Consider the following 24957-nt stretch of genomic DNA (forward strand, 5'->3'; position numbering starts at 1 on the left):
TGTTTCTTGCACACACCTCTGAACTCGTTGTTCGCAACTCCTGGTCGCGAAGCCAAGATAGGAACCAGAATAGGGCGCCATGAAAATACCTCGTCGCCGATAATTCGTATCCGCCACATCGTCGGTCCGAGGAACTCTTGTTCTATGTGAACAGTTCTTAAAGGGATTGTCCGGTGAAATCTGGAAGTTACTAAGTTTTCGCGCTGGTGACGTAGGGTGGGCTGACATATAGCTAGATGTGATATTTATTTAACTAAAAGGCGCCTCAATATTTGTTAAATCAATACCGAATACCAATACGCAACCCAACGCCAAGTTTCACGAGTATGCATGGCTGGTCGTGTTGTGATGTCCCACCAGGCATGATAACGTCAAAGTCGGGGGCGTTGACTTATCCCCGGTTTCGATCAACATGGTTGATGCTGCGGACAAAGTTCATCGTCAAAAAACTGGGCTTTCCTCAATAACTTAAATTGTCTTTCTCAGAACGAGGTTGCTTTACCGAGACAGCAGTGAAGAACTGTCGTGGCTTTTTTTTTCATGGTGTTAGGTCAGAGCTTCCGCTGTGGCGAACGAAAACTCCGTGTGTTTTGCGGGTGCAATTTAAGCAGGTGGGCACAGTTTAAAATTTAATTACTTGCGCGGAGGATGATTAAAAGTTCGAATATAGTGCGGAAGATACTTCTAAAAGCAATGGCAATATAACTTAGTTGTTTTCTGAAACACAACAATTTACTGCACCATCTCTTTAAACCATTTCCTACTAAGGCACCCTGATATTGTCCCACGGAAGCTAACCTGATAGAATTATCAGTATGGTACCGCAGAACACTTGTGCCTTGAGCGCTGCGAATGGAAGTCACTCGATCAGGTTAGTTGACCAGGCGGCGAGTACGTCACTAGAATTCGTGACTACCACACGGTGTGCACTGGGTGCGCACCCATGCAGGAGCCTGCATCCTCTCGGGTTTGTGTGAGGTGCAAATCGGTGGAGCAAACAAACAAATAAAAAGACGTACAAATTTTTTTAAAAATTTAAGAATTTCAAACGTTTGGAGGTAGGAAGAACACCTGGGCTTTATGTGTTGATGTCAAAATTTAATTGTGCAAAATGTAATCACACCGACTTTCAGGAAAACACTTTTGAACGTTTTTGCAACTAAAATATATGCAGGCTTCTTGAACAGCCTAATCTTGGTACGATTAACTCCTTAATCTATTACTGTATTACTCTATGTCTGAATCTCGCAAATCTGTCATCGTCCAGGCGTGAGACTATTCGAAACTTCCATGTTTTTGTCGTAAAATGTTTGGACATCTCCGAACATTTGAGTTATGTTTGTAAGCTTGGTTAATTCGTTCAAAGTTAAGGCGACAGAATACCAGTACTGTTTGCATTCTTGGACTTCTGGTCTCAACATGGTAAAACCCGTAGCTGGAAACCAATATTACGTCACAAGACTGTACTAGCGCATCTAACTAAGGTTGAACTGGCCCGTTTTTGCATCTTCACCTTGCTTCCAATATTTCTGGAATGAAAGCCTCCGATACTTGCTATTGGTGATACAGTGTTCCGGCATAGGACACCGGCAAAGACGAGGACACTCGGGGGCGTCCATCAGGCAAATGATGCTCATTCAGTAGGCGCAAGGTCCCGTCTCGAGGGTGGCTTGACAATGAAGAAGACGAAGTAGCAGCTAGTGACAGATATAATAATAATTTGGAAATTAGAAGATGACTAAAGAAGAATAAGTAGAACACTGCAGGTACCTCGTCAGAAGATACTTTAGCCTTTGGTCCCAATGTACCATGTTTGGAGAGTGCTCTCGCCGTGAAGACAAAGCAATTGATTGATTGATTGACAGCTTCTCTCGGGGGATTGAAAGAAGCATGGACTCGTTCCTATGTGGAGCGTGCCTACGTGTCAGTTGAGGTGTCCTATGTCTTGCAGGTGTTCTTTCACGGCGACATGAGCGACGTCGTGCAGAAGAAGGAGCGAGCCTTCTACGTGGTGAACCACCAGTCCACATGTGAGCACTTATTTGTGAACCGTGTACAGAGTTTTAACTGCCCCCTCAAGGAAATCCACGAAGGTTCATTACTCGTTCACTTTTGAAACGAGTTCTCCTTACAGGTTGCGTCGATTCAGACGTAAGGTAGCACTAAGCTGGGTGGCGAACGAAACCCGAACCGAAAACCGGAGCAAAACCATTATTTTTGAAAGAACAGGGACATTTGATGATATGAACTTTTAACAAACCGTTACCGCGTTTCGCGTACCGCACTACTGGAGTCTTTGAAGCATACTTCTAAGCGCGCACCCCGCAGTCAAGGAATCACCAGGGCATGTGCTTAAAAGCACGCGCAATGGCTTCGGTAGTACGGTACCTGGAACAGGGTAACGATTTGCTAAAAGTCCCTAATAAAACTGAACCAGAACGAAACCATAATTTCTTGTGGCGGTTACTGGTTCATTGAAGAACGGTTCGGCGTAATAAAATGTGAGTCGTGTCGATCGACGCTACAGCGCATTTGAAAAACTGTCGCGCAAACTTCCAATACACACAAGAAATACTCGCAGGGCGCTCACTAACAACACTCTAAAAGTCTAAAAAAAGCCCGTGAGTCTGCCTTCCCGCACAACACTCGGAGAGCCAATCAGCGCAACTTATGGAGGCAGCTCAGCAAATGACGATGCCGAAACATCTGTTTAGACCAAAAAACGCAGACTGAGTTGTGACATTAAGCAATGCAAGCGTGACGTTTTGCATTGCTTAATGTCACAACTCAGACTGCGTTTTTTGGTCTAGACATATGCTTCGGCATCGTCATTCGCTGAGCTGCCTTCGTAAGTTGCGCTGATTGGCTCTTCGAGTGTTGTGCGGGAAAGCAGACTCACGGGCTTTTTTTAGAGTGAACCCTGTATTGCGTGATAAACTTCTGTTTTTACTTTTACTTCAATTTAAGACAATTTTTAATTAGAAAAAACAAAAGAAAGGAAAAACGAAAAAGGAAAACTTCATTTCTAGCCCCTAGAAAACTTGCGGCTAGATTTTTTGTGACACTATTATAAACGGCGCGCTAACAGGTTTGTCCTCCAATTGTATAATGTTCTCGGCTTTGATAGTTTCCCTGCTTGGTTGGGTGACACTTGTGCCTAACACGGTGCGGTGAGGTAGTTGAAATGCGCCGAACACCCACAATCTCGAGAGTGAATTCCAGAGTTGGCTTTGAGGAGGATGTTGTTTTGTTCACGAAGGCGGTCATTGAGACACCGCCCAGCTGGTTCTACTCATTATCTTTCACAGGAAAAAGGGGATGAATAGGCAAACCCCGCAACGTTGACTTAAAACGAAAGAAACACAAAAGAGGACGAAACAGACGACAGAGACGACACCGAAAGCTGTGTCGTCTGTTTTGTTTTCTTGTGTGTTTCTTTCGTTTTAAGTCAATGTAGATCACCAATACTCTGAAGCCTTTGATTACCCTCAACGCAAAACACAAAGTTTGTTCTATGAGTCTTGGAGCAGCAGGATATGCTCGATTTGAGGATGGGGTCGCGTTTTTGCAGAGGCTCGAAAGTTTTTTCGGAATTGAAAACACTAAATCAAGGTTCAGTATGTTCGCTGTTTTCTTGAGGCTGTGACAACAATTATAGATGTACGAGACGAGGATTGGTTTTTACCTGTCGCTGTGTTTTCGCTTGACACCGCATCCTTGCTTTATTTCTTTGAAATTTTCAGCCACTGACACCGATCCCAAAGAAAGTTGATCCCGAGAGTAAAACTTTCGTCGATAATCTCCAACCTCATACAACGCGGTCGTGTACTCCCTCGGAAGGAACCACTCAACACGCGAAGCCATTTTGTCGTTTGCTAGCAAGGCGAAACCGACTGGGAAGCTTTATACGGGTTTTCGTTATCGCTTTATGGTACTGAGACGATAGAAAAACTTTTCGTGATTAGATATTGAGACGACCCAATGCTTACAAAAATATTCACTTTTTTATCCGACAATTCTTAACCTCACATCGTGTTTACGCGTTGGTTCGATAGAGGCGTTTTTTGATTCTTCTGTAAAGGCATGGGCTTTATTATTGGTACCCCGTGTAAGTAAGGGCACAAGAAAAAGAAGCTTGAGAATTTTTAAATTTACATGAGCAAAAGATGAGAAACTTCGTGAAACTTCGAGAAGTCCTTCCTGTGTCCTTTATTTTTGACAAAGTTTCCCATCTTTTACCACAGTCTCGGGTTATTTTCATCATGATCAACATTTACCAGCTTGCCTGCGCACTCGCTGTTTTTTGTAGAGCTTGAGAAGTTGTTTTTGCATGATAGCTGAGAACAATTGGGAATATCTTCAAATGTGCGTCCACCGCGAAATCGTAGAGCATCGAATGTTTAGCACACATAATATAAATGAAATATAAATCGAGACATAAAACTCATTGTTAGCCTTTGTTACTAAGCATGGTTTTAACAGTCTCTGAATATAAGCTGTTTAAAGAATTAAAAAAATTAACTATGTAAAAAAAAGAAAAAAAAAAAAAAAAAGAAACTGTCCTCCGGGCAGTTTAGGCCACATCTCTTACCTGTTCTGAATGCCGCTCAGAAGTGCATTCAGTAGCGGCACATAAAGCTGCAGGCCCTCGATATGAAACTGTTCGATGCGAAGCTGCAGCATAGATATTTTGGGCAGAAGATTGTAGATAGGCGTTTGGAAACTCACAGGGAAAAACGACCACAACTGATGGCTCAGTTGCACAGACAATAGAAAGAGAAACAGCCGTGCTTACAAACTAAGGCATTGACATCAAGGGAGTTGCAAGCGGCGGAGCTGCTGACAACCCCACCCCATCTTCAAAATGACAACTGTGTTCTTTTTTTGGCCGGCGTGGTTGTTCCAAACCCCGAACCGCTTTGTTTCGAGGGCATTAGGAAGCCCTTCAATCATAACAATAATTTTAGCGTCCTTTGCAAACTCGCGAAAAAAAACCTCTTGCCCTCATCATGCACGCTGCCGTTGGAATGGTCGTTTCCAGTCCGCAAAGCACAGAAAACGAGCTATTCGACCACCACGAGAGGTGAATCGTCCGCTGTCCGCATAGATAGGAATGGGCAGGCTCAACCGGCCTAAGAACCGCAAACGAAACGACAAAACATTCAAGAGCCGCCTGGAAGAGGAAAGTCAGTTAAAGGGGGGTCCAAACTTTTTTTAGAGCAATAAATGAAACCTGACCGACTTTAGATCCACTAGTGAGAACCAGAGGGATGAAAAGACCTTGCCTTCTAGGTGAAATGGTGCCTGGAGCGCGTCTCCGACTGGTGTGCTTAGCGTCCCATTCCGCCCATAGGCATCCTGCGTTACCCAGGGGACGCTGTAAAAAGGGCCCGCTGGGACTTGTTTTGGGTAGTACAAACTTGAGCGTCTCGAACTTCCACACATGCAGAAGCTTGTCTGCCCCGGTGTGGAACGCGAGATAATGAACAATATACAAAGAAACAAGAAAACTTCCAACACCGTCGAACACGCTCAAAGCGTGAGCCAAAATACAGCATTTTACGCGTTCCAAAGTAAAAAAAAAAAAAAAAAAAAAAAAGCGCATTGGGACATTAGATGTTTTTACGTCACCACGCAGAGATAAAAAACGCGCGCCCTGGCCGTGGGGGTGGGGGGGGGGGGGAGGGGGAGGGGGAGGGAGAGGGAGGAGGGGGGGGGGCGTGAACCTGGCACTTTCAATTGTCTTGCGGCGTTGAATCTAACCGAATTCGGACGTCGAAAGAAGTTTTCCTGTTCTTCAGCAATGCACAAAAAGATAAAAACTCAGCGAAGGTGCCATAAGTAGTACGAAGTCCATTCCGGAGAGCTTGTACTACTCAGAATGAGGGCGCCGCGATTTGTTCAGAGGTTCGGCGCAGTAGGCATATACCAGGGATGGCCAGGCTGACCCGACCTAAGAGCCGCAAATAAGAGCACGAAACTTTCGAGAGCCGGGGGGGGGGGGGGGGGGGGGGGGGGAGGGTGCAAACTTTTGTCTAGAGCAATAGACGAAACTCGAACTACTTTTATTCCATCCAAGTCAAAAGCAATCCAACTGCGCGTAAGGTAGCAGAGCACAAGACCAAACCGCAACCTGTCTTTCGATTTAAAACGCGTTCCATCTCTTTTTTTGGGTGGGGGGAAGTGAGTGCTCGTGTGACCGGAAGGGAGGCGGGGGAGGGGGGGGGGGAGGGTAGGGAGCCGCGAGCCGCACTTCAACACGCGAAGAGCCGCATGCGGCTCGCGAGCCGCAGCTTGGCCACCCCTGGCATATACAATGCATCAAAACAGGTCTCGAAGTCGCAACAATGACATCACAAAAGCCGGACGGTCGTGCCGCTGGATGTCGCTATCGTCGTGGTTAGGCGTACAAATGCTGGCGAAATGCACGAGTAAACGCATGTGTCGCGGGCATCACAGGGTCCCAACCGTAGAGTTATTAATAATAAATGCTAGAGGTTCAGCTGGTGCTACAGAGCCGTATATACAGGCAGTATGCCATCCATTGGGAAGTATAAAACGACAACGAGGAGACGCCATTGGCCGAAAGTGGGCTGAGCGTGTTCCAGGGCGTCTTCGCAGATTCGAATGTGGCCAACCAGAAGCCGGAAATAATACCCTGGTGGTGGTGGCCAGAAACAAACTTAATAAGTGCGTCGGAGTAATTCTCGGTGATTGTAAATATCGTGCACATGATGTTTCAATCAAGGTCATCCAAATCATAATTGAAGAGTGCGACTAGCGAGACGATCGACATAATCCGTACGCCAGGCACCGAGGGCCGGGAGTCTGTCGTCCGAGCGGTCGCACTCTGAAAGTTCGAGCGGCACATTCGTTTCTTAGATGTCTACGTGATCATGATCAAAACATCATGTGCTCCCTGTTTTAAACCATGAGGGGTTACCACATTCAGCCCTTACGCTCTTATTAAAACCATATGCCTATGATTAAAACTGTCTTCGCTACCCCAGCTAGGGGATTATTTTCAGCTTCTGGTTGGCCAAGAGAACATGGCAAGCCATCTTTCTGCGTCTGGTGCACGCCCTGGCTCTGCCCGCGCGTCCCATTGACCACACTCTCTCTATGCACGGCTCTGGTGCTGGCGTGCTGCCGCATTTTGAGGCAGACAGTGACCAGTCTAAATTTGACATCCGGTAATGCATTCCTATGGGAAAACGCAAATGTGTTCTCTCGTCGTGCTCTATTGTAAGAGCAGATATTGCTTAGTGTCGTGGCAGAGTAAAATGTTTGGAACGTTTTGTAATCGGATGTACAAAAATATGAGTCCGTTAGAGAGTTTTTCTTTTTAATTCATAACGTCGGACAATGCGCTGCAATAGCCCAATACACATGTATAATACGTGTTGACTTTGGAGGCTACTATTATAGGGCTCGTACTTAAGGATATAGTAAATGCTATGAAAGACACCGCGTGAATCAGCTTGACAAAATATCACAAGGATGATAATACACGCGACATCAATCAAAGCAGACGACAAGAAAAAAAAAATGCGGTTATGGAACGCACGTTCTGGATTAGTAACAAACTGTGCATGAATAATCAAAATAAAGCAGTAACCGAGTGTTGGTGTTAACCTTACTCACAAAAAAGCATTAACTAAATAAATTACACTTTTATAATGTGAATAAAGCTACATAGTACCCGTTACGAGTAAAGAAACTACGCTGATTTCTGTTTTTTGCTGGCGAAGAGAAAAATATCACGTTCGTTTTCCCATAGGAATACACAGGAAGACTGGAAAAGTAGACTGGTTGCTGTTTGCTTCAATTTGCAACCGGAAGTCCCGTAGATACTGACACCAGCTGAGCCTCTAGCGTTTATTGTAATAACTTTATGGTCTCAACTTCTGGTAGCCGAACCTTCCGTGGACAGTCACACTAAAAATCGACCTGCAGCAGAACAAGCGTCTGCCACATTCAACATCGCTGCTGAGACACCGCCAGGGTCGCGACCGGCGACAGCATGACACTTGCATGACGTCATGAGGCGGAACTCGAGGAACCACTTCTTTGGACGCGGTAAATATACCTGTCAGAGACTCGTTCTAGGCACCATAGCGTGAGCCTCCACGTAATCCTCGCCGAACTAGCCCAACTGCGAGCGGGCTCACAGTGAACTAGAGGAGGGGTATGTGGTGTTACCAGCAGATGCGACCGGCTCGAGTTACCGAGCGGGCGCGGCCGTTTCGAGACCTCACGTGGTTTCGTGTTAGCCGGCGGCCGGAGGATGCCGCTGAGTCGGAGTCCAAGGCCACGGCCAAGGCTACGCCGGGTCGACTAAAGATGCCAGGCTCCCGGCTGTATATATATCATATGTAAGGAAGACGAATAAAAAGGGGGGTTTTTCTGGTTTGGACTTGGGAGCGGGACTCTGTCTTTCTTTGGCGTCGGAGGCCCGAGCAGCGGCCTAACGCTACAGGGTAGTAAGATCAGACAACGACGTGCGCCATGAATTGCTGTGAAGCGGCGATTGTGAAAAGGTCCCGGATGTACGCAGCAGCGCTGCGGGAGCCTGGACTGCAGGATCCGAGCGTTCCGAGCGCTTTCGACGAGCAGGTTTGGCTTGGCGGTTTAATGTGTTTTCTGACGCTTATGTCGATTGAAGTGCAATGCCGAATCGTCTACGACGACAACGACAATGTCGTCGTTGTCGTTGCGTCAAGGGCGCGTCGTTGCGCCGTTGTCAAAAAGCGTCGAGGGCGCTGAATTTTCGCCTGCCACCTGATGAGAGTTTGCTTGTTGCGCAGTAAGAGCGCATGCAGACCCGAGAAGTATCAGGGGAAGCCGTTCAATGTAAATATTTTGAGATTCTAGTTGATCAAGTGTGCATATTCCCAAAGTTCAAATGCCTCATTTTTGAAATTTAATTCGGAGCAAGATTATTAAAGCCCACTCAAAGACACCGGAACGATCAGATCAAAACATCGACCGAATGCACTAGGAAGCCCAGCAGACGCCCGACTTCCGGGACAACCATCAAACTTCCGGTGGCTTCACTTCCGCCCTGCTCGGCGAGTGGCTGGCTATGCGCTATCCAGCCTCCTATAATAGAGATCAGTGGTTCGCTGAGCTAACTACCTATATTCTACACTTGGTTTTAGCTTAGGTCCGGGCGTGGCCGTGGTTATGAGCTGAAGGTCCAATCAGACAGAGCAGAAAGCGCAACGTCATGGCGTTTTTCGCTCTTGATGGAACGAGCCGGCGGAGGAGCCCGCAGAGAAAGATGGCGAGCACCGCTGGTCCTATCAACAGCGGAGAGCGCGCCATGACGGTGTGCTTTTCTCAACGTTAGATTGACCCTTCGGGTCATAGCGTCGGCCGCGCTCGGACACAAGGTGAAACAAAGTATAGTTCACTGTAGCAGTGGCCCTGGAATGATTGGCTCGCTTTGCACACGCAGTCGACTGGGTGGCGGTGAACATCTTCGCCGAGAGGACGGGCTCCCCGGGCCAGCTGCGCTACATCATCAAGCAGAGCCTGCAGTCGGTGCCCCTGTACGGCTTCTACTTCCACCAGGTGGACGCCCGAGTCTCCCCGCTCTAAGCGGCGTTTCTTGCGTCAGCATCGCCGCCAGCGCCTCTTGCAGAGTCTCGCAACGAGCGTAAAGGCTCTGTTGTACTCAGACGTTGAGCGCGCGGTGAACGCAGTGTAGCCCAGAACGTGGGCCTTTGATTGGCCGGCGAGCAGGAACTCGGCCTGAGCGACCAATCAGTTTCTACGTGTTCTGCGCTACGCCGCGTTTGCTACTCTCAACGACGGAGCATACGCTAGCAGGCGGCAATGCCAAGACGGACTCGCGTGCGGCTTGGCGGCGTCTCTCGTCAAGCGTTCAGCGTGCTTGCCACTTGTCGGGGATTCACGAGTAACAAAGTCATGCGCAGGTCTCGTGTTCTGGGTGGTATCGCGTTGGCCGAGCCCCACTAGAGCGACAAACGAAAAAAAAAAAAAAATTGGACACCGGCAAGTCTTGATCAAGTGCAAAATGAGGGTACCCCCTGCTGTCATTCTTGTTTGCGGCACGAACACAGGTAGACTGCAAGCTCACTAAAGGTACCATCGCCCGCTTGCCTTTTTGGTTGTTTCTGTTTGTCGCTCTAGTGCAGGGGTCTCCAAACCCCGGCCCGCGGGCCAAATCCGGCCCGCGGAGGTCTTCAGACCGGCCCGTGGCTGGCTGCAGTCCTCCCAATGGAGCCCGGCCCACGGCCCACCTCCAGCACGCCCGCTACTGGCGAAAAAATAAGCGCGTGTAAAACGGCGCCGCGGCGCGCACCAACCGTGTAAATGAAGTTACCAGAAAAAAACGAGAGAACACTGCCTTCCGTAAGGCGTGTCCTCTGGTCATATTAGTAATTGGGCATTTTGTCATTAGCAGAATCCACACTCCTAATCCCCTGCTCCATATCTGGGTAACTAAGTTAAAATTAATTTACGTCCCTATGTATATAGTGCTTGGTGTACTGTGTAGTAACTATTAAATATTGTCAGCATAACTTCTATCGTTCTCACTAGTCTTCTGCCCCGTGTGAACGTGCCAAAGTTCCTATGCACTCTGGTTTATGCTGGTATGTTTTCTGGGCTCCAATTATTGCGTGATGTCATAAGCAGCTAAATGATTAAATTTGATAACAAAGTGAATGCATTCATCTACCTTAAAATATTTTTGTTTCATGTTTACTCTAACTTAAAATATTGTATATTTAAATGCTTAGATATCTAGGATTATTTATTTAGATTTTCCTCATTTACATCTGCCCATTTATATTCCGGCCCTCGACACAGGCTGAGTCTCTATCCGGCCCCTTAGCCAAAAAGTTTGGAGACCCCTGCTCTGGTGGCACTTAAAGTAACTTGATCCTGGGACTGAACCATGTAGTAATGTTGCTCGGACATCGGGAATTACAAGTAAAGTGTAGTGGAATACGGGATAGTGAGGCAGGGTAGATTGCGACGGGTGTGGACGCCGGCGCATGGCTAGTGCGTCGCGGTAGGTGCGTTGCGAAGGGTTGCAAACGCCTGATGCAATATTCGCCAAACTTGGCAACTGCAACGACTTTCTAATACCGTGACGACTGCAGCGCCGCGATTGTTGTCTACACGCGCAGCCTCGTATTCTAGTAGACTCTATTACAAGTAGCGGCAACCGTTGTTTTGCGGTGGAGGATACCACGAGGGTATCCTCCACCGCCATTCGCTTTCAAGGGCCGCTCATTTCAGTGCTGCTCCGTAATTTGTTTTCAAGGACGCATGAGGCACGGTCCTCGGGCATCGGCGCATTGGACGCCACTTGTAAGACCAACGCAAACTTGTCAAGGAGCAGTGTTAGAAAAGAACAACGTAAAGGACGAAAACCGGACGAGAAACGTGTCGTCCGGTTTTCGTCGGAATTGTAGTAGACCTTTTTTCTCCTCCGCTACGGTATCGTGAAGAAAACGCCGCAGCTGCGCATGCGCACCGCCAGCCTTGTCTGCAAAGTTCAAGGTCTTGTGGCGGATTACGGAGAGCTATGCGGGTGCTTAGCGGGCTGCGGAGACGGTCTACTACAATTCCCCAGTTTTCTCTAACACCGTAACTCAACCACCACGCTCCATTTACACAAATTATCGAGCAGCTTAAGGCTGCCGCGCGCGTCCTTCTCGAACGCACCACTGACACTGACTCTCGGACGCTCAGCACGGCTGCATCTACGTGAACCGGCACCAGTTCAACGTGCGCAAGATGCGTCGCTCCCTGGCCTACCTCACCAACAAGAACATGCCGGTGAGGCCGCCGCGTGGCTGCAGCGCGGAACGTGTTTTTTACTGGCGTAATCATTCGGTACACGCACCCGTAGTCACCTGCCACAAGGGCCGCGAAGGGATTAACCCACTTTGAACGGATCGCAAAAATCGGTTTCTCAACGTAGCTTGCTGCGATCTACTACAGAGATGCGGCAGTGGTGAAAGTATGGATCGCAAATATCAACGAATAAGCTTACTTCGTTAAAAAAAAGAACGCGTCTCGTGCAGATAAAGATGGCCTTAGCGCTGAACTCTCCTGCGTCGCTAAAAAGGGCTGCCGTAGGGAACAAATTGGACACGAATTCTGCCTCAGCGTTCGGTTAAAACCCGTGTTCCCACGAATTTAGTTGCGGTCAACCGCTGATGCAGCACTCGCAGGTACGTAGCCAGGATTTTGTTTCCGGGGCGGGGGGGCGGAGGCCGCTTATGACAAAATGCTGTATGAGGGGGAGGGAAGAGATTAGGTCCCAGCAAAATCGAAGATTTTAGAGGGGGGGAAGGGGGGGCGCGGGCCCCATGGGCCGCCCCCCTGGCTACGTGCCTGAGCACTCGTGCCCAATCTGCGATGTACGGTGGCCTTCTTTAGTGACGCACAAAAACTCAGCCCTAATGTTTTCTTTTTTTTTAATCTATAGGAGGTGTTGGTAGTAGAGCTGCCGCAAATGTTTCTTTTTTCTTAACCTGGGGTTCGGAGATAGAATCGAGGGGTTCGAAACGTCGTAAACTTTCGAAGCTGTTACATGAGATCGTTCGGCGATTTTCAAAGTTACGATATTGTTGCGTTAAGAAACTGGCCGATTTGGAAATTTTCAAGTTTGTCGCAGTGTGAAGCATTTGCTGATTCCCAGCTTGCGAACCTGTGAAGTTAAGAAAAGTTTATGGACTTGGTATTTTCTGAACATAAGTGGGATGAAGTTGCAATCGACATTACCCACGAAGGTTTGGATAAAATATATATATATATATACGTAACACAAAGATTTAATTTATTTGGCCCTTAAATGCCCACGGGGGTCTTTACGTATGATGTGTGGAAAGAAAATTGCAAAATGCATCACTAAGGTCGCTCCAGCATCAACTCGCCTCGCCGACCAGGCCTCGTGCCTCATACATAAGACTTTTTCTTCGACTCTGGCTTAGAGCCTCTCCCACATATAACCCCATAGGGTTAACCGAGGTAACATGCGGGCCAACTGGTCCCCGATATGCAGGCCTAAAATTCGACCGAGGCGCTACACTGCAAGTGTTTCCTCACCTCAGTTGTTTCTTATTGTAAGTCCTCCAATTAGATTGTGTAAGCGGCGGGCGGGGAAAAGGCGCGCTCACAGTGCGACGCCGACGCTCGACATAAACGCTGGATCGGCGCTTGCTTTATTATCATTAGTAACCATCTGCAGTTTACAGTTGCCACTGTCTTTATTAACCGAAAATAAAGAGCGAAAAAGCGTCGAAATGGCGAGCCTGACGCACGACCGGCAGTGACCTGGGGCTCCAAGTTGGGTATTTTGCGAGAAAGTCGGCGAGGTTTCTGAGCGCCGCGATTGGTCAAGGCAGCGCCGCGTCTTGGCGCTGGCCAACCGTCTTGGTCAGAAATCTCGCCGACTTTCTCGCCGAGTGTCCAACTTAAGCCCCAGAATGATCGGGTGTATTTTCGAAGGACCTCCGGGTTTGAACTGTTTGCGTTCTTCTCGAACCTGAGCTGTGTCGGGTGCACGGCTGGGCGCCGTGCCCGTGTCGCCGTGTCCAGTGTTCATCCTGCGGGCCGTCCCAACGCTCTACTCCGTTGACTCCTAAGCTGAGACCGCAGTGGGAGCTAAGTGCCCACCGGACCAATCAGCCGCCTCCCTCTTATCACCTGACCTCTGCGTGTGGCTATAAGGGGGGGGGGGGGGGGGGTAGGGAGCGTTATTACGTGGCCAATAAGAGGTGTATGACTAGTTCAACCAGGACGTAGCTTCCACCGAAGTTTCAGCTTAGCGGTGAACGGAGTACAGTAAACACCTAGAGCATCTAAAACTTTCGGGAAGCCTGGGTGTCTTTATGTGCTTGCGTAGTCTGGTATGTCTCGTTCTTTCGTGCCACCTTTGAATTTAAGTGGTGTTCGATCGATTTGCTGCCAATTTGCAAAGAGTTAGGAACGAGGTTCACCGGTCTGCCTCGTGGTTTTTTGCCAAGCCGCTCAACCAGCTGAACGCTTACTTAATGAGTTACGATAAAACCAGAGTAATAATGGTATTACAGTAAGTACCACAGTACTTAGAAAAAGAAGTCTTCGCTTCATGAAAAAAATGCGCTACTTTTTAATGAAAGTTGTCGCACGTTTTGCAAAGTTTCGTGATAAATTCGGAAACATTTGATGAGAACCTAAGGAATTCGATTTCTTTCCGTGATATTCGAAGACTGAGAATATAAATTCGAAATACTGAAAACTTTCAACCTCTTGCACCGAAGAAATTCGAAATCTTAACGTTTCTCAAGCTTGAGCAGTAAAATATTCGAAATCTTGGAATTTTTCAAGCTTGACCAGTAACAAATTTGAAATCTTGATATTTTTCAAGCTTGACCAGTAAAAAATTCGAAATCTTGGAATTTTTCAAGTATAACCAGTAAAGAAATTCAAAATCTTTGAACCCTAATTTTCAGTGACCTTGACACCTTCGAAAGGTTCAAATTCGAACCTCAGCGAAATCTGAAAGTTACGATTTTTTCAAATTCTTGCCGCCCCCTCCCTCCCCCTCTCTCTCGTTTTCTATTTTTTTTACTTTCTTCAGGGCTACATGGTAGATGACGCGGAATGAAAGCGGAGCGCACAGGACGTTCCTATAATTCGTTTTGCACTTCGTACGCGGCCGTCTGGGATCATTGCAAAAAGTGACAACTGGTTCGCTTTGCAGTCGAGCCTCGTGATCTTCCCTGAGGGGGCTCTCTTCGAGCCAGGACACACGGCCAAACTTAAGAAGAGCTACGAATTTGCGCTCCGTCAAGGTACGAAAAGTGCATGACCTTTTTATAACTTAATTAAAGGAGTGGCGAAACGGAACTGTATACTCCTCCCAAACAAAATCGGAAAAAATTGTGCCGTCTTGATATTTACGTTTAAACGCCTCGTTTATGGATGGAAAGCGCACTAAAAGTAAGGTCTGGGTCTATTCCAACCAACTTATTTTCTTTTAAATTATAAAACAAGTTTTGGGAAAAAAAGTTTATATTGGTAATATGGTAAAAAAATTAAACTGAGTTTTAAACGCAATATTGACTGAATATGGGATATAAATAGACCTTTCCTAAGAAATTCCACAATGCCTCTCGGCGCGGATACTTGTGGGACCATGTGGTCAGGCAGGTTTTGCTGCCGGGTGCCTTCTGTGCTGAGTTGGGTTCTGTTTTCCGCCAGAAATCAACGTGGTTCTGCATTTCTGCGTGTCACCAACATAGCAGCAACATAGCGGTGGCAGTGTTGTGCGTTGTGAATGACTAGAATTATCGCCGATGTGACCGTGTGTTCGCATATCAGTTGGTGTAACAAGATGAGATGACGTAAACCGTCGGGCATTGATGTTGCTGGTCGGGCCGTGATTGGAGGGGGGTACTCATGTTGGAACGCTGGTCTGAACCGAAACTCCTATCGTACGGTGGCCAATATGACTGTGCTCTGCGATGTCCTGTTGTCTCCAACTCAAGAGCGATTGCGCTCTGGGATGGAGACAACAGTATGGACTAAAAACTGTGGAAATGTGACGGAAAGTACGTATATTTACAGTTTGGACTTTTAGCATTAAGGAAGTATTGTAGGTAAAATCGACAAAAAACAAAACAACTATATGTTATTTTGCTGTTTAAATATACTACGGTTCCTGGAGAAACTGCCCTCCAAGTGGCGTGCTGGGATGAGCGCTAGAAGTTTTCGAGCTCGCCATGGCGTAGCTCCATACACTTAATACCCGCCGCAAGTCGCGCCTTTGACTGCATTCAGGTTGATCGGAAAGCGATTTCTCTCCTCGTGAGGCATCGTTTCCGCCTGTGTGAATACCCCATCTACAGAGATTAATTCAAGACGACAATTGCAGCCGCACGCGAACAGTACCAAAATAAAATAAAAACTGCGATAGAAAAACTGACTATGACGTGCCGTGCGGTGAAGCAAACACATGGCTTGGAGCCGCATTGGAGCGGCTTGATTTGTTGGCTTTCAAATAATTACGGCATGAGTGTTTACTTTTTACTGAGAAATTCATCCCCTGAGCCGTTCAAAATTCTCTCAGAGGTATGACATTACTGAAAATAAATCAACATCCTGGAAATATTATTTATTGCTTAGGTGGTCACCGAGAAAATCCGTATCTTCAAAACGACCAGTATAAAAGGCGGAAATGCAGAGCTCAGAAGGGGGAATCGGCACGCGTTCCTGTAATGCACGTTAAAAGCTCCAGGTTAGCAGGTTGTACTGCACTGGCTTAATTTTACCTTTACAGCTAAGAGACCGGTCACCCGTTGAGGCGTACAAACTAGGGATGCCACGAACAAACCTAGGTTCGACTTCGAAAGGTTTCGAATTTTCGATCCGAACTGAGGTTCGAATCTGAATGATTTCGATATTTTCAACCGTACCGAGGTTCGAAATCGAAAAGTTCGCAACTTTAAATCGCCGTGGAGTTTCGAATCTGAAAAGTTCGAAGCTTTCACAGTTTCTAAAAGTTCGGGTTTGATTATTTCGAATATTTTTTACTTGAGGTTCGAGAAATTTGAAGATTTCGAACTTTCCTTTCCTAACTTGAAATTCGAGAGATTAGAAAGTTTTGAAATTTTTGGGGTCTAAAGATCAAAGAATTCGAAGATTTCGAATTCCTTTGAATCTGAAGGTTGAAAAATTCGAAAATATCGATTTTCTTTCTACATAAAATTCCAAGGTTTCGATTCTCTTTTAAAGCTGAATTCGAAAAAAAAAAAAAAAAACTTGAAGGTTTCGAATTTATTTTAAGGCCAAGAGTGCGCAAAGTTCGAAGTTCGTCTTTCATGTTCCTCCACAGTTTCAGTTTCAAATAACGTTTTCACGCCTCACTGATTTTCACGAAATCAGGTTTAGAAAAGTTCGGGTGTGTCTGCGCGAAGTTGGTAAGGCAATTAAATGGTACGACGAGTGTCCTGGATGTGGTGGAATATTTGCCAGTGGAGAGTGACGTGTGACCCCAGATCAGTAATTGTAACCGCCAGCCCCTCCCCCCCCCCCCCCCCCCCCCCCCCCCCACCCCCCCCCCCCCCCCCCCCCCCCCCCTCCGAGGGGGTCACACGAACTCACTGTTTAACGATACTCATCCAGTTCGAAACGGCCAGGGGCAGGCAGGTGGTTGAGACTCAGAAAACGTTTAAGCTATCTGGCAAACGGCCTCTCTACCCCCTCGCACGCTGGTAGTAATCCTATCGAACGCCGCCCGAGTGACGCTGGCATATAGTAAATTTAGTTTGTACATGCAAAATCCTGAGACTGGGAATGAAATTTGAAAGAAAAAGTGTGAGGCGAGAAAAAAAAGGGGGACAGGACAACGTCGCAAACTCAATTCAGCTGAAAACTCAGCTCAGTATACAACGTCTCAAACTCAACTGAACTGAGTTTGAGACGTTGTCCTGCCCCCTTTTTTTTTCTGTCTTCTTACACTTTTTCTTTCAAATTTCATTCCCAGTCTCAGGATTTTGCATCATGATTAACATTCACCAGCTCGCCTGCACCTTGACAATATTTTAGTTTGTAATTGTTCTGGAGATTTATTTTCCGGGACGGAAGAAACGCCGAGCAAAAAGCACAGAAACCGACACAACTCGAGTTCGAGGAACGTTCTACCATACCTGTGACGTCGGAAGAGGAAGAACGGTGGGGAGGGGGGGGGGGGGAGGGAGGGGAGGGGAGGGGTTCCAGTTCCCCCCGCCCCCCAGATATTTCGGGCTGTTAAAGAAAACAATACGGGGAAAGAGGGAATGGTCGAGCTTATTTTAATCTGAAATTATTTAGGCATATGTATGTCTACCAGACTTGTACCGTACGCATTACAAGTAATCAAATTACTTGTAATTCATTAATGTTTGGAGTAATTTTGTAATCAGTTGATTACTTTTATTAGGTAGTAATCACAAGAGTAATTTGAATACTTTTTGAAGTAATAAAATTACTTGTAACCGTTACGATTTGTCCACGGAACCCCCCCCCCCCCCCCCCCCTCCCCCGGCACACGCCTTTTTTCATCAAATAACAAAAATAAAATTTGCTTTTTTTTTTTGAACGGAAAAAAAGAGATATTTGCGGAGCTGTAGGAGACGAGGTCAATCTCTTTCTATGTACAGTTTCTGTGAATTTCCGTTTTTTTTTGTCTTGTTTTTTTTTTCGAGCTAGGACTGGGAGTGGGAAGCCCCAGGGAAGCCACAGTGCGTGACAAAGGCCATTCAGGGTGAAGTTTGAGGAAGCAGAATGTAGCTTTGTGAGTCCTTCGATCAAACTAGCCCCCTCACGCTCACACACACAGAAATAAAAAAATATAGAAAAAAATCCTGCTTAGGGTACCTACTCGCAGTCCGTAGGAGAACCAGAACCGAAGAATGCCTAAAGCGGATGCAAAATATAACAAAGGCAGTTGAAATATTTCCCCATTTCCCCTACGTGGTCTTTGTGACAAGCAATGTATCGAGTTGAGAAGTGGTCGGGGCGATCTCTTCCACTAATGGATACTACACATGATCCGTTTCAAATCCTGGAGCTGCTGCTCTTTTGTATAACATGCGAGCTCATTCACATGTGAATAATAAAATGAGCGACGCAAACTTTGAGCGACAACCCTTGCTCAAGCTTAACAAGATCTAAAGCCCCCTCCGCTCCCCCCCCCCCCCCCCCCCCCCACCACACACACACACTGGCGAACGCCCAAATCATTAAACGTCTTCAAACGAATTCTATGCTTGTGTTCGCATTGTGAAGGTGCAACGACCACGAAGAGGGAGCCAGTTTTTCTTTTTAAATACTTGTGCAAATGTGAAATACAGGTTGGAAGTAGTTCATTGTTATGAGCGCTAAAGATGTGTCTTCACTCAATAAAGTAATCGGAAAAGTAACGATTACTTCTTTAAGTAACGTCCAATTACTTTTGCCGTCGAGTAATCAAGTAATCTAATCGAATACTTTTTAGCCAAGAGTAATAGTAATTGTAACCGATTACTTTTTTTTAGTAACGTGTACAAGACTGATGTCTACTGTCGCTCTTCACTGCATAAAAGATTGCGTAGATGGTCATTGTTAGAAACTCGTTGCCAGAAGGCACTACTCGTCACATGCTTAGTAGTTCGGAGGTTCGAAACTATGTCTTTTAACCTAAATGACTTTGCTATTAGTTAAAAAAAATTAATCAGAACAATAAATGCGAAAATGAAAAGCTGGAGAAAAAAAAATCTATCAAGAACCCGCCGGAAGAGTTCTATTCTTGCACATTCAAAGGCCCAGAACACTTGAAAAAGTTTCTCCTACCGAAAACGTGTACAGGTTGAAAGAAAAACGTCCCAGAAACGTAAAATAAAAGAATGGCTTTTATTGTAATGACGTACTGAACTTGAACAATATTAGAAATCTTTTTCCATGAGTTAATTTATTCCTCAGCGTGAAAAAAACAAACAATACACTAATGACGAAATGAATCCCTGGAGAAGGGGAACAAGAGGGACATAGGACAAACACAAATCTCCAAACGCAGCTAGGTGACTGGAGAGCGAGGTGGTGACTGGTGCTCTACTGACGTCTAACCCCTGGTTAGATCAGTCGGTGGAGCGCTCCACTTGTAATGGAGAGGTCCCGGGTTCAATACCCGGAGCAGGCGGATTTTTTCGGTCGCGCACCAGTCACCTAGCTGTGTTTGGAGATTTATGTTTGTCCTATGTCCCTCTTGTTCCCCTTCTCCAGGGATTGATTTCGTCGTTCTTGTCCAGCTCGCTTGCACCCTTGCATTTAATTGCATTATAATTAAAACAATACACTATTTTGTATTCTGCAGATGGCAATGATATTTACTGTCTGTGGTGTTAATTTAAATGCTATACCTCCAACAATTTAGACGAAAAATTTAACAAGTTTAGCGCATAATTTCTCGTAGATACATCTCTTCGAAACTCATGTTGAACAACAATAATCATATTGTGCAGAGCCAGACCCGACGCTCTAATGGCGGAACTACACTGTTTCTCCACACCTGAAAGATGGAAGGTCTTCGAAAGCAGAGAGCAGAAAAAGGAAAAGATGTTGGTCGTTTCACGTCACCTTCGATGCACGAAATCGAGGGTGCTTGATTTAGCAGCGCATGATCTCCCACCACCGCCATTAGAGCGGCAATATTGGAGCTTTTTGGACTGCCACAAGAGGACTCTGACTTTTGAAAAGGGTCTATACATAGGTCATTCTTAAAAATTTTAGCATCTCCACCACAAATAGCTTCGGCTATAGCGCGCTTCAAATATGGCACAAACGGTAATTGTCAAAAACCCGTCGTCCTTCCTCGCTCCCTCGGGAAACTATTTCTTTAAAACCAAGCATGCTAGAACATTGGAATAAACGGCATTGTCTTTTGCAAAAAATGCGGCATCGGACTTTCAAAGTTCGTCGAACTTTTGACTTCTCAGGATTCGAAAGTTCGAAAATTATCGATTATCCAGATAAATAAGTTCGAAAGTTGGAAAATTATCGAATTTCTTTGCGTAGGAAGGTTGCAAATTCGAAAAGCTTCGAACTTTTAGTGCGAAAAATCGAAAGTTCGAAAATAATCGATTTTTTATTGTATCAAGTTCGAAAGTTCGACAAGCATCGGATTTTGCATCGAATAAGGTCGAAGGTTCGAAAAACATTAAATTTCTAAACGTGCCGATTTCGAAATTTCGAAAAGCGTCACATTTTTTTTAGTTTAACAGGTTCGAATTGATATAGAAAGTTCGAAAATTCGTAATCTTTTGAATCTTTCGAACCGCTTGATTCGATCATCGACCTTCGGTTCGAGAAAAGTTCGAGGCATCCCTAGTACAAACATCGAGGCTGTATAAACATACATGCAATACATTTTTTTGTAGAGCTCAGAAATAGTGATCGAGTTACTGTGCTGTCTTATTGATCTTTGTATGCGCTCAATGTTTATGTTCAGCCGTTGCTAGTGGTATGTGTAATGTGTGTTGCTGGTGAGCAAATAAAAATATCTTTTGTTGCACATAAATTGGGCGGTACGTAGCGTCACCTAGCCTAGCCACTTGCAATTACTCAGTTTTATCCTGTCACCCAATGGCAAGCGATTTAACCTTCTTTTACGCTTCGCCATAATTTCTTGTTACCGTGCCACCGTGCAACAACGAGTCAAAAAGGGTGCTTCGAATTTGCTCTTTTTGGGAGCGGTTTTTGGTTTCGCGAATGGTTTACCACTCCTCCGTGATGTGTGGTTGACGAAGAAATTGTGGCTTGAGGAATAGCAAAGGTGGGATCAGAGCCGGTTAAAGGATTCTGGTAGGACGTAAAGTTCGCGAAATAACCGGGTACCAGTCATCTCCGTTTAACATTGCAGTGCTGAGGGTGAGAAGGCAGAGTGATTTTTTTTCGAAACGCAAGTTTCTTTACCTGAGGGGGGAAGCCTGCTTCGGAAATACATACAGTTTGGGGAAAGCTGGTGTTACTTTTATATGATGCTCGTCTCGACCCGTACTAGAGACGTACAGTCCTTGTTAAGCCTTACTGAGCTCGATTTGCTAGATTCGGACCCGCCATAACGAGATGCAGGCGACGGAGGAACTTTGCTCCCCTGCTTTCAGGACGAAAACTTTTCCCTTTCTAAGGGAACATAGGTTATAAGAGCGTTCTTCCCTTTAGGCAGGACCATCGAGACCCTTTTTTCTAAGAGTGTATGGTTTACAAAATACGCTTTACAATATGTATATATAACACAACTGAGTCAAAATCTACAGTATTTTCAAAATGCTACGAGAGATTTAGGACAAGCTCTTTCTGTCTACCTTTTATAGAAACACTGAGTGGCAATCACATCGCTTGTTTTCCTAGCCAACATTGTTTACACTCAACACCGTGATGCAGAAGAAGTATCATATAGAATGGAGTGGTGAAAATTGTTCACTTTAACCAGTAGGCGCTTTTGTACTCAGATCAAATCTGGGTATTAGCGCGTACCTTAGTGAACATTTTCGAGTACGGAATAAGCTGACATAGCCTGACTGTTGAGGTTTGTTCGTGACAAGGTTCCGGTCAATTCGATTTGCACTTCACGCTCGCTAATTGGTGATTTTTCGATAAACACGACAAAGTAGTATTTCGCCATGGCAGCTACCTAATAGGTTACTTTCTGAAGGTCTGCGTACTTAATCATCACATTTCCACCACGCGCCCTTGTGTGCTATGTTTTATCCAGCCCACAGACATAAAATTGTTTTTCATAACATAAACGAGGCAATAGTATACTTCTATATGTGTGAGACATTACCAATGTGTCAGGACACATAGTTATTTAAATCAGCTTTAAAATCAGAAGTTTGTTTATGGCTCTCCCAAATCACTCATACACCTGCTTATCGAGGATAAAAATGTCGGAAAAGATTTGCAGAGCATCTTTCAGATAATTTGGGGAGCATTTACTTATGACGTATTTTTTAACATGATCGACCCTTTATTTATGTTGTCAAATATTCAGTCAGTAATTAAATATAGTGTATCATCAATAAGTTCTACTGTCTGAAGTTCACATAACCGCTTGAGACCGACACGGGAGGATGATACTCTAAAATACGTCAGCAGAGCCGATCTGCGGAAACGTGCTTTTTGTTCGCTCTTTGACAGTGTGAAACAGCGCATCGGGGGGTATGCCAAAAAAGGGCTTTGTGCCCACATGATAGAACTAATATCAAATACACGAAATGTGTTGAAAGGGAGAGATAATAAATGGTATTCTACAAAAGTGTCCCATACACGATGCCTCAATGCAAAAACAACAACAACATAACGATGGAATTATATATCGATTTACAGATAAAAAACGCAAAGGAGAGACAAAAATTCTTATTATTTAAAATCAATCACATATTGGGATTCAGCTTGCACGAACGCAAAACTTCGCGAAATACCGCCTCGGGAGGCTAATGTTTATGTTCGGTTATACCTGCACTTGTTTTTGGGACGTCACTTTACAACTCTACTTTTTAAATTATGAGTCATGCTCTCTAACCTTTCACTAGGCTGCCATATTTCATCGCCAGACTGCTATATATACTGCACAATTTTACAATTCAATCATCTACTTTTGCTAGTGTTACGAACATCGCATTTCGTCAAAGAACTAAATTATATAACATGCGTGGTTTGAACGGGACGTCATCGGACTATATGCTGGTGGTCATCGCGATTTGTTTTTGTTGAGAAAAGCAAGTCCGGTGTTGCAAAACGCAAGGTTCGCGCTTAGGGCAAGCCGTGTATTCCAGAGACAGAACTTACTCTTGCTTGGTGCAACGTCGTGAGGAACCGTGCAAACGTGTGCCACTATGAAAACCTGCTTTCTGGCAAGGTTTTTTTTTTTTCTTTTAACAAAGTAGTATCACGGGGGTCGCTTTCTGGTTTGTGCCAAAGTTGCGGGGTAGAGAAACCTTTACAACACGGTATGCTTTTGAAATACCCTCTCCCCCTTTTTTTTCTTTTTTTGTTGCTTCTTCAGAGGATACATATTACTCCTGAGTGACCCTCTTTTTCGCTTATGGGTGTTAAGTCTACAATTACGTTTGTGTCACTTGTCGTAAGTAATCCTCCATTGCTTTTATTTTGGACCCAAAGACTGTGAAGTTCCAACAAAATATGGAGGTGGATGAAGCTTGCGGAAGAATTTGAGAACGACACTCCTGTGATACTTAGAGCGGCTACCAAAGTTCGCCTGTCTACTATAGATCTTTCTTTTCAGGTGTTCCTCCCATACACACTTGTAGTTCTGCGTAACGATGAATTTATTAATAAGTAACATTTAGCCCTTCGAATGCTTCTATTCTCGTGGACAACTTTCTTAGGCAGTACAGCAACAACGAAAACACGTTCGGTGCCTCAACGATATGTGTACATGTAAAATGGGTCGTGAAACAATTTTTATTTTTTCTTTTCATATATCGTTGGTAGCTTGCAAAAAATATCCATTAGTTTTCATCTACCCGCAATGGCAGACGCGAAAAAAATAAAGGATTGAAACAGCGAGCGACCACGTGATCTGTTGCTAGTTATATACCGTCAGTGTTCATCATGGTCATGTACTGGGAATCGGCAAAGCGAAGCATAGATGGGCTGTGCTTCACATATTAAGGTTGGTTCACACACTTGCTTGAGTCCGACCGAATGCGACTGCAACGGCTTGCGACATACAGGTAGCTATGGCACCAGCTGCGTCGGCTCGAACAAAACAGGGTACAAACCGGTTTTGTTGCAGCCGGCGCAGCTGTTGCCATAGCAACCCGTACGTCGCAAGCCGTTGCAGTTACACTCGGTTGGACTCTATGCAAGTGTGTGAACCAGCATTGAGAGTCAAGCGCTGTTTATACACCTAAAACCGAGTAGGACCGAGAGAGACAAGACCGGTTTTTAAGCCTCTTGCGAGGGCGGAGGACCTGCTCCGCAGCAGCGCGTCCGGTCCTCTGCCGTCGTAAGAGGCTTCAAATCCGGTCTCGTCTCACTCTGTCCTACTCGGTTGCAAGTGTGTGAACGGCGCTTTAAGGCGCGTTCACACACTTGCGTTTGACTCGGACCGACTGAGACAAAACCGGTTTTTAAGGCTCTTACGACTTCTTACGACCACATGCGCAGCAATGCAGCCGGTCGTCATGAAAGGCTTAAAAACTGGTCCTGTCTCCGTCGGTCGGAGTCAAACGCAAGTGTGTGAACGGGCCTTTAGTCTATTTTCATCTTTGATTGAACATGAGCTATTAGCTGAATGTTTGCCGATGCTGATTGTCATGAACCCGAGCACTCAACTCGGGCTCATGACAATCGAGTACGTGACGGTGTCACGTGACCTGCGATGCGAAGCTCTGTTGTCGTGTGACGTCACGGTGTCAACAAAGCTAATGAATCCAGCGATGT

The 24957-nt window shown here is 45.7% G+C and overlaps 1 protein-coding gene across 1 annotated transcript in view; it reads left to right on the top strand.

The window, feature by feature from the left end:
* Nucleotides 1–1955: 1955 nt before the first annotated feature.
* The window catches only part of LOC121046498 (1-acyl-sn-glycerol-3-phosphate acyltransferase epsilon-like), a 42740-nt gene continuing 19738 nt past the window's right edge, over nucleotides 1956–24957 (top strand). Inside the window, exons 1-4 of the mRNA XM_042286605.1 lie at nucleotides 1956–2030; nucleotides 9461–9576; nucleotides 11731–11817; nucleotides 14732–14822. Of these exons, the coding sequence (XP_042142539.1) occupies nucleotides 1970–2030; nucleotides 9461–9576; nucleotides 11731–11817; nucleotides 14732–14822 (355 nt within the window). The 5' untranslated portion in view covers nucleotides 1956–1969. The remainder of the gene's footprint in view (nucleotides 2031–9460; nucleotides 9577–11730; nucleotides 11818–14731; nucleotides 14823–24957) is intronic.

Source organism: Ixodes scapularis, unplaced genomic scaffold (genome assembly GCF_016920785.2).
Source record: "Ixodes scapularis isolate PalLabHiFi unplaced genomic scaffold, ASM1692078v2 PGA_scaffold8__174_contigs__length_109621045, whole genome shotgun sequence".
Taxonomy (NCBI): Eukaryota; Metazoa; Arthropoda; class Arachnida; order Ixodida; family Ixodidae; genus Ixodes; species Ixodes scapularis.